Genomic DNA, 15,919 nt, shown 5'->3' on the forward strand with positions numbered 1-15,919 from the left:
TGAATCCTAGAGCAGTGGGAGACAGGTGTGAAGAATGGAAAAACAGTTTTAAAGCAACTACTGTGTGTGTAAAAACAACTTCAAAAAAATTCTCAAATGTTAACTGTTACCTAGTGCCTCTAATGAAAGAAAGCCGCTATGACGGTTGCCTCTTGTACTCTTTCCTGTTTTGTTAGCAAAACAAAATATGAACCAGGACTTTAAAAGTTTCCAGCTACAGAAGAAGAATTTAGATGAGCAATATATTTCAGATTTGCTTTATGCAAGGTTTTTGCTGGGAATTCATGAAGTTATTTCAGTGTTGGGGGACCCTTGTCTGAAAAAAAAATGCAAAAACTGCTATCCCTTCCTTCCTTCTAAGTACCTAGGGATTTCAGAAGCCTCTGAACATGGTACAATATGTACCTCGTTGAAATGAGCTGAGTCAACCTGAAATGTCTTTTGTTACCTTAAATCCAACTCAAACATGCATATGCAAGTTGTTATTGTGGACCTGCATTTCAGAGACACCATACAAGACACCCTTCCAAATGTGGTTACCTGAGCTGCACGTGAAATTTAGCATATACACTTTTATGTTGCAAGATGTGAGCATCAATATGCAAATTGCTGTTTAGATAGAGTTACCCATTCTGCCCATGTAAATTATGCTTTTGTATATTCATATTTTCCAGTATAATTTAAAACTCCATGTTTGAAAAAACATGTTTCTGTTTTTCAGTTTTAAATCTGTCAGGGAAAATGCATTTGCTAATTTCCTGATTAGCTGGCTTAGAAAAGGGAAGTTAGACACTAAGCAGTAGTATGGGGGTGGGGGAGGTGCCTAACGCTGAACAATAGTTTCTGTAGTTCTGGGGTTGGCAATATATCCTCCTCAAAAGGAGATGTGGGCAACCTATTGATCAAGAAAGAGATCTTTGAGTCATTGAGGATAATTCTCTGAAAACATCTGTTCAATGTGCAGTAGCAGTCAAAAAGCTAACAATGTTAGAAACTACAGTATTAGGAAAGGGATAGATAATAAGACAGAAAATATAATGCCAGTATATAAATCCAAGGTGTGTCCACACCTTGAATACTGCTTGCAGTTCTAGTCACCCCAATTCAAAAAAGATGCACTAGAAATGGAAAAGGTACACAGAATGGCAACAAAAATGATTAAATGTATGGAACAGTTTGCTTATGAGGAGAGATTAAAAAGACTGGGGCTATCCCGCTTGGAAAAGAGATGACTAAGGGGGGATATGATAGGGGTCTATAAAATCATGAATGGTGTGGACAAAGAATAAGGAACTGTTATTTAACCCTTCACATAACACAAGAACCAGGGATCACTCAATGAAATTAACAGGTAGCAGGTTTAAAACAAACAAAAGGAAGTACTCTTCACACAACTCACAGTCAACCTGTGGAACTTGCTGCCAGGGATGTTGTGAAGGCCAAAACTACAACTGGATTCAAAAAAGAATCAGATAAGTTCATGGATGACAGGTCCATCAATGGCTATTACCATGATGGTCAGGGATGCAACTCCATGCTCTGGGTGTCCCTAGGCCTCTGACTGCCAGATACTAGGACCAGACAACAAGGGTATGGATCATTTGATGATTGCCCTATTTTGTTCATTGCCTTCGAAGCATCTGGCAGTGGCCAATGTCAGAACAAAACACTGGGCTAGATGGACCACTGGTCTGACCCAGTAGGGCCATTCTTATGTTCTATTAGTAGAGCTCTCATGTGTTCTCTACATTCACTATCAAGGAAGACTCAGAGGTGGTGACCCCACGTGCCATCATTACTCCCATGATTTCTACTTGTGTGAATGGATCAAATTCTTAAGAGGTAAGTGAGAGAGGTGGTATCCCCGTGTTCAGCAGAAGGTTTATGAAAAGAATTATGCTTCAGAAAATTCCTGCAGAGCATGACTTTGCTGTCTACTTAGTAGAGGACAGGCAGGCTTTCTTTGCCTTCTTCATGGCAGTAGCATAGGTTTGCATTAATTCTGGGTCTCTAGGTCCGTCTGTATCAGACAGTTTCTCTCACGACCAAAACTAGTTTTCTTCCTATTTTTCCTGTTGCAGTTTATCCATGAACATGGTAACCGGTTTATGTGGTGGAGTGGGAAAGGGTGCTTTGGTGGAAGAGTGTCTACCAGCAATATTCCAGAGTGGCTATAGTGCTCCACTAATTCTTATATGCCTTAGCCTCTTGGTTGAGGAGAGTCTTCTATAAGTACCTTTGGGAATTTAGCGTGGTGCAGAAATTTGGGGGGCTGACTCATGATTTCCCCTTGTTTGTATAATGGATACAGTTTTTATTTTAGATTGGAGGAGTAAGTCGATGGCATGGAAGAAATAACTTGTTTCTCTTTCCTGTGTATGCATCCTATCTGATGAACTAGCCCAGGACATGACTGGCTGGCATGCTCTCGGAGATTACCTATATGAAACCTAAGGTGCAGAGTTCAGACAAAAAATGTTGGGCTATTATATAAGCCATAGTCTACGTCAATGTTTCCCCAAGACAATGAGTCTTCTGAATTTCATCACTGTCAGAAAGCATCTCTCTAAGTTCCTTTGGGAAGCACTTGGTGTTTAGCTGTTTGCGAATTACTAGGTATCCAGATTAGTCTGTGGGCTCACAATTTAAGTGGACATACAAAATAGATTTTTTTTTTAAATGAACTTTTACACAGTTGAGATTAGTCAGGAATAGAGTGACTACCCAAACTCCAGATTTATGCTCTATGGGTATATATTTGTGCTGCCTATTGTGTCCTCTTGGGTGATGCAAACTAAGAGGTCTCAGGATTGTCAGCTAGGTTTTTAGGGTAAAGTGCAGGTTAAGACATTCATCTGTAATAAAATAGTGGCCACAGAAATACTTATTGACCAACAATGGACTTATTTTAACCTAATGTAAAATAACCAATTTTTGATGAGTTGTCAAACAAGCAGGTGACTAAAACAAAAGTGTTTCAACTATTCAGCACAACAGAGTATATGATATCTGAGGACAGTTTATCAACTTTAGTCATAATATCTACGTTTAACTATCCCCTTCCTCTCCTCCTTAAAAAATACAAAGTTGTCCACCGATTGAATCAATTAGATATTGGATATGAAGAAAGGGAGCATAATCAAACACATGGCCTATGGGTTATGCTGTAAAAAGCTTACATTTCTCCTACACACACAAAAAATCCATTTAACTTTGCAATCAGTGTACTCATAAGAGCCATGCTAGAGCTGATCATTATTGCATCAGAAGTTGCTTCTTCTGAGAACATGTTCTCACTTATCTTTAAGATACAGGTTAGCAAAACAGAATGTCTTTAAATACACCAGCTAGCACAACAGAAGCTGTCGCCATTGCCACTATTTAGAATGTAGCTTCCAAAACGTCTCTGTGGGAATTGGTAAAATCCAGAGCTCAATATTGTGGAAGGCCTTGTGTTCCCAGAGACAGCCTATACCAGATATTAACAAACAGTATTCCTAATACTCAATCACTAATCATAGAGCATACTATATATAGAAAATGACAGCTTTTTTAGTTCATATTTTCACATTCACTTCAGTTTTTACGATAGAAAATGACAGCTTTTTTACTTCTTATTCTCACGTTCACTTCAGTTTTTAAATCCACTACTGCACAAAGAAAAAGAGTGCACCAGGGGAATATAGCTAATTATTGCTTTCAATATAAACAAACCATTAACTACCAGAAAGCATAGAAACCAGCTCCCTAAGGGCCCTATTTACTAAACTTCTACTCACTTTCTGTGCATGAGGCAACTGGATCAGGGCTTTCTCTTCTGAACATTCAACTCTACTCTAAGTTCTTCAGTCTTAACCACATATCAAAGGAAGTGCAGACCAAAATATAGGGCGTGGTCTACACTTAAAGATTTTACTGTGTCAGTTAGGGATGGGATTTTTGTTTTTAAACCAACAAAGCTATGTCTGTAAAAGTCCTACTGTACATACAGTTCCACCAGTATAGTTAATGTAGGTTTCCCGAACTAGCATAAACTACACTGGTAAAATCACTTTTATACTGATATCAGTGCATCCACACTAGAGCATTTTGCTGGTATAGCTATACTAGTAAAACTATACCAGCCAAGCTCTCCTAGTGTAGACAAGGCCTGTAGTAAGAGGAGGCCCTGAGAGATAAACCTTGGTATCAGAGGCCTGGTATGAGGCCTAAGGCCTGAACTAAAGTAATGGTCAAGACTTTGCGAACATAAAGCAAAGTTAAGCTGTGAGCCAGAGGCAGGCCCTGCTCCCAGAAGCTGGCAAGGAAAGGGCTGATGCTGCAAAAAGAGACATACCTAAAAGGTACTGGACACCAGATATCAGAACATACACTATACTGGAACATTCCACAGATAACATGGAACAGGCCGACCCATCCCAATGACAGGGGCAAAAGGGTAAAATGATGGATAGAGTTGTTTTGATCAAACCAACATGTACAAGGTGAGAGGCGGCACCTTACTCCGTAGAGGGGTTGTACCTCAATACGTCAGGAGTGACGTATAACTTGTTTGTACCTGTGTATAAGAATGTATCCCTGGGGCGGTATCTTTGTCCAGCCGAGGGGGCAGTGGAAAGTCCCGCCACTGACTGAGCTGAGTCCATTGCCGAGCGGCACTTTCTCGTAGTATGCCCTGACTTAGGCTAAGAAACCTACAGGGAACTACAATTGTGTCAGGGTCGCAATAAACCTGGCCGAGGTGCCTTCGTACCTTACTAGACTCTGGGGCTATTGGGGGTTCTCGTCAGGTTTGCTGTGTCAGCTATCTGCAGAGCTGGGACCGCACACAGAGGGAACACACACACGCAGCCGAGTGATATTAACACAGGAGAAAGCAGAGCACCACACCGGTAGCATCTGACAACAAGGCCTAGAATGAGTCCACTGAAAACTTGTGTTAAGAATCAGAGTCCCCAGATGTACTTAAGTCAACCGTATATATACATATTTTTAAGAGTTAAACTACTATACAGGTTCCCTTAGAAGGTGGCAGAGTCAGATTTTTACCCATTTGTTTCTGGATGCCAATATATCATTAGTCTGGTGATACAAGCACACTAGCGCTCCAGAAGCCCCACAACCTGCCTCGCGCAGCTGCTTGGAGGCATGCTGAGATCTTGGATTGCATCACTATCTGGGGAGAAGCACTGTTACAGGAAGCTGTTGTGGTTAGCCACAGAAATAAAGCTTGTGTGAAAAGCAGATGTTCACGAGGGGCGGGAGCAGGATGCCAACTAGTGCTGGAAAAAACTCAAGCACTTCAGAAGAAAATACACTGAAACAAGAGATGAAATGAGACCATCTAGTAGGGGACATGTGATCTGTCCATTTTTGGATGAACTAGACAGGATTCTACAAAAATACAGTACTAGCCATTCCAGGCAGTATTTAGAACCTGGTGCTGGCTCTCTCCCCATACTGAGGATGACCGGCTAGACCCATGGGAAAATGAGCAGGAGGATGCTGGAGAGGAGCTGTCCCTTTTTTGTGACTCAGGACCCTGACGGCGGCCAGCTGGAAAGCCAGTCCCAGTTCTACTGTGTTACAATGGACCCAGTTCCTGCCCTGCATTGTCTGAGGCCGAACACCAGGCTGGAACTGAAGGGACAGATCCCCTAGAACTTTGGCATCTAAATACCTATCTTTACAATCTATTTTTTATTGTTATTGTTGGTGGATGTGAGCTAGGAGCCCCCACCTCCCTCCCATCCTGCCCTTGTACTGCTTCAAAATGGTGCCCCCAGCATGGTGCAGTGGAAGTTTGTACCCCACCCATCCTCTGTCCTCCGAAGGAAAAAGGACAGGATTGGGAGATAGGATTCTAGCCCCAGCTCTGCCAAACTAACTCTAAAATAGTTTTGAATCAGTTAAAATTGAACCAGCAGAGGAGTTTAAGACTTGATGTAGACCTACTACAATCACAATTATACTGAAAGCAGTATTGAAATGTTAGCAGCAGTTATTTGTGAATACACTTTTATACAAGCATTCAAGGAGCATGAGCCTGTACTGGGACCACCAAAATTCTCCACTATATTCAGACCTTGTATGACTTTTGGACAAATCAGTGAACATCCCTGCACCTGAGCTTCAACATCTGCAGACCCAAGCCAATGTCATGTAACCACCATGCTTTACTAATTAAAGACAAATGCAGCAGCTGAATCTTCATTCCAGTGGTCCACGGACCATGAGTCCTATTCTCTTAAATACTCCAGGAGAAATACCACTAAAACAAATGTGTGGGTCTATCTGCTAGATCTAGTATACATGAACTTTGTATACCTATGGTGCAGAATGAATATTAATTTTAATCAAGAAAAGCTTGCATATGTGATGTTTCAGCTTTTTCTAGCAGCTAGTGCAATTCAATAGATTCCAATGCCAGAAGGGACCACTGTGATCATCCATTTTGACCTCCTGTATAACACAGGCCATAGACCTTCCCCAAAATAATAGCTAGAGCATTTCTTTTAGAAAAACATCCAATCTTAATTTTAAAATTGTCAGTGAAAATCCACCACAACCCTTGGTAAGTTGCTCCAATGGTTAATTACTCTCACCATTAAATATTTACACCTTTTTTCCCGTCTGAATTTGTTTAGCTTCAATTTCCAGCCACTAGATTGTGGTTTATCTTTTTCTGTTAGAATTGACAAGCCTATTATTAAATACTTGTTTTCCATGTAGGTGCATATAAACTGTCACCCCTTAACATTCTCTTTGTTAAGCTAAATAGATTGAGCTCCCTGAGTCTATCACAAAAAGTCATGTTTTCTAATCCTTTAATCATTCTCATGGCTCTTCTCTGAACCCTCTCCAATAACTCAACATCTTTCTTGAATTGTGGGTACCAGAACTGGATACAATATTCCAGCAGCAGTCACACCAGTGCCTAATAACAAGGTAAAATAACCTCTCTACTCCTGCTCGAAGTTCCCAGTTTTTGCATTAGCCCTTTGTCCACAGCATCGCACTTGGAGCAATGAACAACAACAAACAAAATTATCAATGGAATATCCTAAAATAAAGAAAATATTCTTTTTTGAGCACACCAATGTCTTCAAGAACAAGGCAAATAACAGAAGCAAAAATAGAGTAAATAACTCTCTTGTGCATTCATATCATTGCTTCTAGAAAAACATTAAGTGAAGAAATCCACCTGCACCTTGAATTTCATCAAGAATTCACATCAGTGTTTAAGTATTTATGTACCAACACACAAGACTGTTTTACAATGTTAAAATCATACGCAGTAACGCAATCTATATAGTGTTAATTTTTCATCTGGTGAGATTGCTGTACTAGTTTTCCAAGCAGAATAATTCAAAGTAACTTGTCTTTTACTGTAAGTATTGAGATTATTTAACTATTTAAAAATCTGGGAAAAAGTTATCTGACGTTTTAATGTTATAAATGGGTCAAAAGATTTTTTTAAAAATAAAACAACAAATGGCAAGTATTCAGCAAATATAAAAAAACACCTTTTCTTGAACTGAAATTAAAACAGTACAGTGTCTGGGGAAAATAATAAAATGAACAAAACATTTGATTTTGAGAATAGCTGTTATAAAACCAAACTAACTTTAAGAATAAGGGTTTTAAGATGTGCATTTCCCAAGACAATCACAAAGGAACTATTACACTCATTTCTGTTAAAAGGATATCAAGTATTATTTTCAGGTTACTAGAAAAGTGAAATCTTTGAGTTTTGCAGATGGCACCTCAATTTGTATGTGCATCTGTTCAAATTTTTGTGTGAAGAAGCATTTGCGTCTGGCATGGCGTGTCTGTATATTTATGTGTACACCCAAACTCTGGCCACATTTACTCCTCTGTGTTTTTAAAGCAAAAACAAGATTTAAAGATTAAACTTACCCGATGACAAACTTCTGTTTTAATTTCTTTAAGAGCACGTTCAGAGAACACACAGCCACAATTCCGCAAAAAACAAAACCTTGGGGAAAAAAATAAAACCAGAGTAATTTGATTCTAACATTTTAGAAAATTTAGTTTACCAGTAACAGACATTTTATTTCATACATGTGTAATAAATAAATTAAACCAACACTGCAGATGGCAGCAAGTAATTTACCTGTTAGCTTTTTGTACACCTCCTTGTGGCTAATCAAGAGAAACACAAGTATGACATAGCTAATTTGTATTAATGATAGTGAGGCTCATTATAATTATTAACTAAACAAACAATAAAAATCAAGCATTCTGAATTACGCAATGTACTTTGTTAATTTATTCTGACTAGTCTAATTTAGTTTATTTTTATACTATTTCAGTGAATACTAACAAGTTTACTACAATCTCTCAAAAATTAATGAATTCTTACAAGACCTCACTATACTTTGCTACTGATCCATGTAGGTTCCCCAGATCCTCTGAAGTATCTAAGCACTAATCAAACTCTCGTATTTGTATGATGAGCACTCTGATGAGTGAGGGACATTCTCCACCATGACTTTTCCTGTTGTGGCTACTGCAAAGATCATATTCCTAGCCCATCACTTTCCCAACCCGTGTTGCCCCTTCCTTTGCACACCTCCACTGGCTCCACTTTCTCTATCACATCAAACATAAGCTGCTTGTATTCATTTCCTTCACAGTCTATCCCCATTTTATCGTTTCTCATTCACTAATGAGCCATCAATCAGCCCTCCAGCCTCCACTGCCTATTTGTTAAATTTTCAAAGAAATTTCCTCATATATTTTCCATAGGCTTCCCCTCACACTTGTGAGGTGCCCCCTGCAAACATGCACTAAGCTACCTCATTATCCATCTTCAAAACTTCTCTCAAAAGCATTTAGGAAAAATGTGGACAAACTGGAAAGTGTCCACAGGAGAGCAACAAAAATGATAGAAGGTTCAGAAAACCTGACTTATGAGAAAAGGTTAAAAAAATCTGGGCATGTTTAGTCTTGAGTAAAGACAACTGAGGGGGGAGCTAGTCTTCCAATATTTTAAGGGCTGTATACAGAAAGAATTGTGATTAATAGTCCTCCATGAAGGCATGACAAGAAATAACAGGCTTAATCTGCAGCAAGGGAGCTCTAGGTTAGACATTAGGAAAAACTTTTGAACTATAAGGGTAGTTAAGCTCTAGAGCAGGAAGCTTTTAAAAACAATTGGACAAACACCTGTCAGGGATGGTCTATGTTTACTTGGTCCTGCCACAGTGCAGGGGGCTGGACTTGACTTTTCAAAGTCCCTTCCAGCCCAACATTTCTATGATTCTAAGATTCAATGTGTCTGTCAGGGAGGGTTTAGGTATACTTAATCCTGCCTCAGCACAGGGGGCTGCACTAGATGACCTCTTGATGTCCATTCCAGCCCTACAGTTCTATGATGCATACAACAAAAAGTTGGTAATGGTTAGGCTGCTGAGACCACTGTCTATCATGCTGACCAATATGCTCTCACTGTTTCCCTGTACTCCCCAATCTGCATCGCTTTATTGTCTCTTGATTTATAGATTGTAAGATCCTTAGGGCAGGGATTGTCTTTTGTTGTTGTTGTTCTTGTATGACTGTACAGCGCCTAACACAATGAGGCCCTGGTCCATTAGTAAGGCTCGAAGGCACTACAGTAACACCAATAGTAAATAAATAATAATGTTGGCGCTAGTCATAGTAATTCTCAAAGCATTTGATTTGAAAATTAATTTGAGAAGTGGATTAAACATAATGGCCATTTTTAAAAATATGAACCAAAGTAAAATGCAGAGTCTTAGAGCGGTTTAGCTAATTTTATGATTCCTACCATAATTCAGTTTTCCAGTGTTCAATATAAAATTTTTTGAAGTTAAGACAAACATAATTCTTACTTTTATACAATCCAAAATAACCATGTTACTGTGCATAAATAAATAACATAACAAATTTTCTGCTAACTACTAAATGAGCAGTATTGCCAATGGGAGCTATATTCTTTACATTGTCTTTGAGATATTCAGAAAGGGAAAGGGAAAAAAGTGTGAGACGGATCTGTTAATGATTCAGTATAAGGTTTATATGCTTTGGGAAAGAGCTTCCTTTCCAACAACCCGATATGGCAAAAAAATAATAAAAAAAAAAAAAGCTTCAAAATACCATTAAGTAAGAGTCATCCCCTCCTCCATCCTGAAACATTTGCTGACATTAAAAAGAAAGCATTCATGAACCGATAAATGAGCAATTAGACATTCACCTGCCTGACTGTTAGTTACTGAATATAGTACAATTTAAAATGGATTCTTGGAATGAATAGGCATTAAAGAAGAACATTTTTCTTGCCTGGGGTAATTATTTTGAGAGGCGGAATATTAGGTCATTCATCATTACAAAGAAAATGGGTGAGGAGATCTTGAACATAATTTGGTAGACTTCCACTCTAATTTCACAGATCTGCCACTATTACATTCCTCCAAAATTATGTGTCACAACAGGAGAACTCCCTGGGGCTCACCCCGCACCACTGAAGTTAATAGGAGTTTTGCAGTAGACTTTCAGAGGGAGAGGGATTAGAGTTCCCTAATGGAGTTATGACAATTTACAGCTGCTCAGGATCTGCCCTCCCAATATTTTAACAGTTTCTACAATATTAATTTACACAGTTCTAAGTAAAGTCTAGTTAAAGTTACATGTACAATACTAACCGATGCCTTCCATTCATTTCCAAGCCCACCACAGGGCAAATAAAGCGTGCACACTGGATGTCGTCATATTTATCACCTTTTGTGTTCCCTTTATCACCTTTCCAAGCTGGATTATCTGCAAGGTTCAGCTCTGTTACATTCTGAAAGAGACAAAGGTAAGTTTTTAAGTTGTGTTCTAATGATGCTTGAGACATGTTGAAGTGGTGATGTTCCTGAAGATACATTTTCCTTTATGGCTTTGTAGTGGGGCAGTTGCTCCACTTTGGCAGAGGGAGGTGAAAGCAGGCTGGAGGGAGCCTGTGCAGAACCCGGCCAATCAGAGAAGGGCAGAAAGGCAGCCAATCAGGGCCAGGCTGGGCCCTACATAAAGGCTGCAAAGCAGAGGCAGCAGTCCCTTCCTGACAAGCAAGGGAGAAGGACTGGCTCCCTGTAGACAGAGCACCTAGGCGAGAGCAGTGCTGGGCAGGCTCAGGGGAGCAGAGAGAGAGCTCCGGCCTGTTACATGCCAGGCAGCGGCTCCTGACGAAAAGGGCCAAGAAGGTATAAGGACCAAGGGGACGTGGTCCAGACTACACAAGGAAAAGAGGGGATTGAAGGAGGGCAGTGGGAGGCTACCGCTAGAGGGTTCTGTAGTGGGAAGGCCTGGGTCCTCCCCTCCCCTCTTCCTTACCATGAAGGAGCATGGCCAAAGGACAGTGCCTGAGGCAAGGGATTAGACTTTGGGGCAGCAGGTGCAGACTGAGGACTGCTGATACCCCCAGAAGGGGGGAAAACAGAGCAGGGGCACAGCCAAAGGGCTGTATCCAGAAGAGGATGCCGCAAGCCAGGGAGCAATGCGGGTCCCAGACAGCACAGCAGGCAATGGGTGGGACACAACCCGCAGAGGGCGCTCCACAGCTAGGACAGAGCTAATTCCTGGAGCGACCAGCAGGAGGTGTCGCGGTGGTGAGCACAACCTATTACAGGCTTATTATATGAAGAAATGATTAAATTCAACAAAGACAAGTGCAAAGTACTACAGTTAGAAAGGAAAAATCAACTGCACAACTACAAAATAGAGAATAATTGGCGAGGGTGTAGTACTGCTGAAAAGGATCTGGGGTTATAGTAGAGCACAAATTGAATGAGTCAACAATGTGATGCAGTTGCATAAAAGACTAATATTCTGAGGTATATAAACAGGTGTGTCATCTATAAAACACAGGAGGTAATTGTCCCAGCTACTCAGCACTGGTGAGGCCTCAACTGAAGTACTGTGTCCAATTCTGGGCACCATACTTTAGGAAAGATATGGACAAACCGAAGAGAGTCCAGAGGAGAGCAACAAAAATGCAAAGGTTAGGAAAATCTGATATGAGGAAAGGTTAAAAAAAACTGGGCATGTTTAGTCTTGAGAAAAGATAACTGAGGGGGGGACCTGATAACAGTTTTTCAGTGTGTTATGGCTGTATATAAAGAGAACTGTGATCAGTAGTTCTCCATGCCCACTAAAGGTGGGGCAAGAAATAATGGGCTTAATCTGTAGCAAGGGAGATTTAGATTAGATATTAGGAAAATCTTTCTAACTATAATGGTAGTTAAATCCTGGAATAGGCTTCCCGGGTAGGTTGCGGAATACCCATCACTGGAAATTGTTAAGAACAGTTTGGACAAACACCTGTCAGGGATGGTCCAGGTTCGCCTGGTTTTGCCTCAGCACAGGGGCCTGGACTTGCTGACTTCACAAGGTCCCTTACAGCCCTTCATTTCTATGATTGTATTTTATGTTAGAGCCTTCAATGACATTTATAATAATGACATTTTAGTGTCACAGACACTGTAAAGTTTTTATAAGTTCAGCCATATAGCAGCTCTGAAATTTTACACCTGCAAAATGTTTGTGACATATCTGGCATGGGAGACTCAGGATTCTATTCCTGACTGGCAGTGTTCTAACACGTGTTCTAACAGTGTCCTAATTCTGCAATACAGTATAAAGATTTAAAAATAAATATTTACAAAGTGGCCATATTGGCTCAATATCAACTAGCCTCTTTCCCAGTTTAGCCTCACTGTGCCTCTCTTTACCCACTGTTTAAAAGGTGATAATACCACCTGTGTTACAGGAGTGGTATGGGCTTGGCTATTAAATAGTGACATGCAAGGTATCATGAGTAAGGCTACGTTTCAGTCACAAGTATTTTTAGTAAAAGTCACAGACAGGTCACGGGGAGTAAACAAAAATTCACGGCCCGTGACCTGTCCATGACTTTTACTAAAAATATCCATGACTACAACTTGGGGGTCTGCCTGGAGGCCCGCGGGTGCTGGGGGAGGGCGGCCCAGATGGTGTGGGCGGGGGGGAGGGCAGCGGCGTGCAGCCCGGGATCCCGCTGGTGTTGGGGGGGGGGGAAGGGGAGAAATTTTGGTGGGGCCGGCTGGCTCCCTACCTGGCTCTGCGTCTCTCCCCACCGCAGCAGCAGAGTTTGGGTGTGGGAGGGAGAAGGGGGCTGGTGAGGTGGGCTCTGGGCGGCGCTTACTTGGGGGGCTCCCCGGAAGCAGCGACATCCCCCTTGCTCAGCTCTTAGGCGGAGGCATGGCCAGGCAGCTCTGTGACAATCCCACAGCCTTAATCATGAGCTATTCACAGAGCAAAGGGTGATCCAAATGCAGCTCTAAATTCTATGAGGTGACATGGGTAACTCTCATGTTTAATGAAGAAGTGCAGCTTATGAAGACAACACGGTACAGCATGCAATACTCCACTTCAGGACAGGACGAATGCCTGTTTGGATCAAGATGGAGTACAGCAACTGGGTGTAGTAGTTTCCACAGGTTGCATCCTCATAGTATAGAAGAAAGTGACTGAAATCTGCTCCATTTTATACAGACTGGGTACAGACTTTGGCTGCCTAGCAATTTGAGATTGTCACCATTAGTTAAAAGTATGTGTTCCCCTCCCATACAATATATCATAAAAAGACAGAGCCTGCAGTATAGCAGAAGTGTCTCCGATATTGTAAGCCAACACAATTGCTACCAAAGTATCAGACTGCCTAGAAATGAGATGCTAAATTTACATGCTATATAAGAATTTACAAAATTATTTGCTAAACTTTCCATTTTGAACAGGAAAGAGTGCCAGAACAGTATTTGAAAAATTAAGATATTAATTGGCTGCCTTTTAGAATCAGATTTAAACTTTGGCATCCGCTTACCTTAATGCTCCTGATATATGATGCAGCCTGCACAAGGGATTTATCAGACGACTTATCCAGTAAAAATTCAATGATAGCATCTTTGTTATACAGCCTACAACATAAAATTTGTAGTCAAAATTCTGTGACTTTCATAAACTACATTTATTCAAAAATTAGTATTTTTATCAAGAAAGCTAAAGAATAAACAATCATACCTGCCCAACTCACAGGCTACAATTGGTCTCCTTAGCTCTTCTTGACTCAGTGTGCAGTAGTACCACTGTGCCACTAATTCTGCATTTTTGTCAACCTGAAGGAGGAAAAAGCACTGGTTTATCATTCATTTCAGATGGATTTTTCCCACTGGTAGATTTATCATTCAAACCTTTACATTTGAAACCAGCACCCACACCCTACAAAATGACAACCAACCACCCTCTGGGCTCAAATTCACCTGATAAAATGCTTTTTCAAAACTTTTAGTGAAGATTCTGCACATTTGCTAGGTTAGACCTTGATTTAGTGTTATGGGAAACAAGTGTTTTGCCTATGTCTGACTTGAAGCCCAATCCTGCTAACCTTTACTCATGCAAGTAGTCCCACTGATTTCAATAGGACTCCTGTCAGACAAATGTCTAACTGCATGTGTTACCACTGCATTAGATTATAAACTCAACTAGGAAGGTGGGGCGGGGGGGGGGTGAAGAGGGACAGCACAGGGAGTGTCTTCTAGTGCTATGGTTTTCAACCTGTGGTCTGCGGACTGCTGGAAGTCTGAAGACTATGTCCAAGGGGTCTGCAAAAAGTTGTCATTATCATAGAACAGCAGTTTTTAACCTTGGGTCCACAGACTATGTCTAAGACTTCCAAAGGGGTCCGTGCCTCCATTTGGAATTTTTGAGGGGTCTGAAAATGGAAAAAAAAGTTGAAAACCACTGTTCTAGTGGTTCCCAACCTTTTTGTTGGAGCCCATTCCTTGGGGTGGATTGAAAAAGGATAATGTTGTTCCTTATATTTTGTCTATTATCATCTGTTCTCTATTCCTCTGTCTTTCCCCCCCTCCTCTCTCTTCCCTCACTCATCTGTTACAAGTTTTTCTGCTCACTTGTCTCTTTCCACCTGTTCCTCTTCTCCCCTAAGGCTGTGGCTGCCCGTCGGTATGACCCAATGGTAAGGCAAGTGAAATGAGAGCAGAAAAGCAAAGTTTGGGCTGGTAGGCTGTTGCCTGACCCTGCAACCTGTAAATGTGAACTACTACTTCAGCTAACCACATTGTGGGCCACAAGAGAAATAGGAAGAGACTATGGATGGATTTAAAACAGCTGCTTGGTGCTTTATACATGGCAAAATGTTTGCCATGTTTGTGTACATTCCTGCGGATGGCCATGAGGTCCTGCAGCTTTTTCCATTCACACTGATTCTCTCCTCTGATCTGCCCCTCAAGGCAAGAGCAGATAAAATCATTGAGAACATTGTACATGCTTGATACATTTAAAAAAAAATAGAAGAGATCTAACTAGCTGTCAGAATGCCTTTAGTGCCATAGTGTAATACAGAATCAGATCATTGATCCATCTTGTCCATTATTCTGTCTCCAGGAGTAGCCAATACTGGATGTCTTCCGAGGAATAACTGCCCATAGGGGAAGTTTCTTCCTAACTCCATGTAGCTAGTGGGTTGGCTTAACCCCAGAAACACGGGGGCTTACATCCGATTGGACAAAAAGTGCATAATGTAACCATAGCTAGCATCCAAGAATGCACCCATAGAAACACACAATCCCTTTTGAATCTTCCTGAACTGCTGGCTATCACTACCATGTAGCAGTGAACAGCAGGTGAGTGCCATGCTGTGCAATAAATGGCGCACTCTGCCCGTTTTACTGGCATGAAGTTTAACTTCATTCCCATAACAAGCCGTCACAAAAAGCTACCGCGCTCGGTCAGTGTCAGATAAAGAACAACCTCCACCTGGAAAAACACGCTGCAGCCTCACATTTCCCCTGGGGGTCTGCAGGGGGAGAGAGAGATTCCAGAGGGGTTTGCAATCGCC

At 41.1% G+C, this 15,919-nt stretch overlaps 1 protein-coding gene across 2 annotated transcripts in view; it reads right to left on the reverse strand.

The window, feature by feature from the left end:
• Nucleotides 1-15,919, reverse strand: part of RTF2 (replication termination factor 2) — a 56,827-nt gene that overhangs the window by 40,559 nt on the left and 349 nt on the right. For both annotated transcript variants that reach the window (XM_054046210.1, XM_054046209.1), the window contains exons 2-5: nucleotides 14,083-14,177; nucleotides 13,886-13,979; nucleotides 10,689-10,828; nucleotides 7,921-7,999 (exon numbers count right to left, since the gene is read on the reverse strand). In XM_054046210.1, coding sequence (XP_053902185.1) covers nucleotides 7,921-7,999; nucleotides 10,689-10,828; nucleotides 13,886-13,979; nucleotides 14,083-14,177 — 408 coding nt within the window. The remainder of the gene's footprint in view (nucleotides 1-7,920; nucleotides 8,000-10,688; nucleotides 10,829-13,885; nucleotides 13,980-14,082; nucleotides 14,178-15,919) is intronic.

Source organism: Malaclemys terrapin, chromosome 12, assembly GCF_027887155.1.
Source record: "Malaclemys terrapin pileata isolate rMalTer1 chromosome 12, rMalTer1.hap1, whole genome shotgun sequence".
NCBI lineage: Eukaryota > Metazoa > Chordata > Testudines > Emydidae > Malaclemys > Malaclemys terrapin.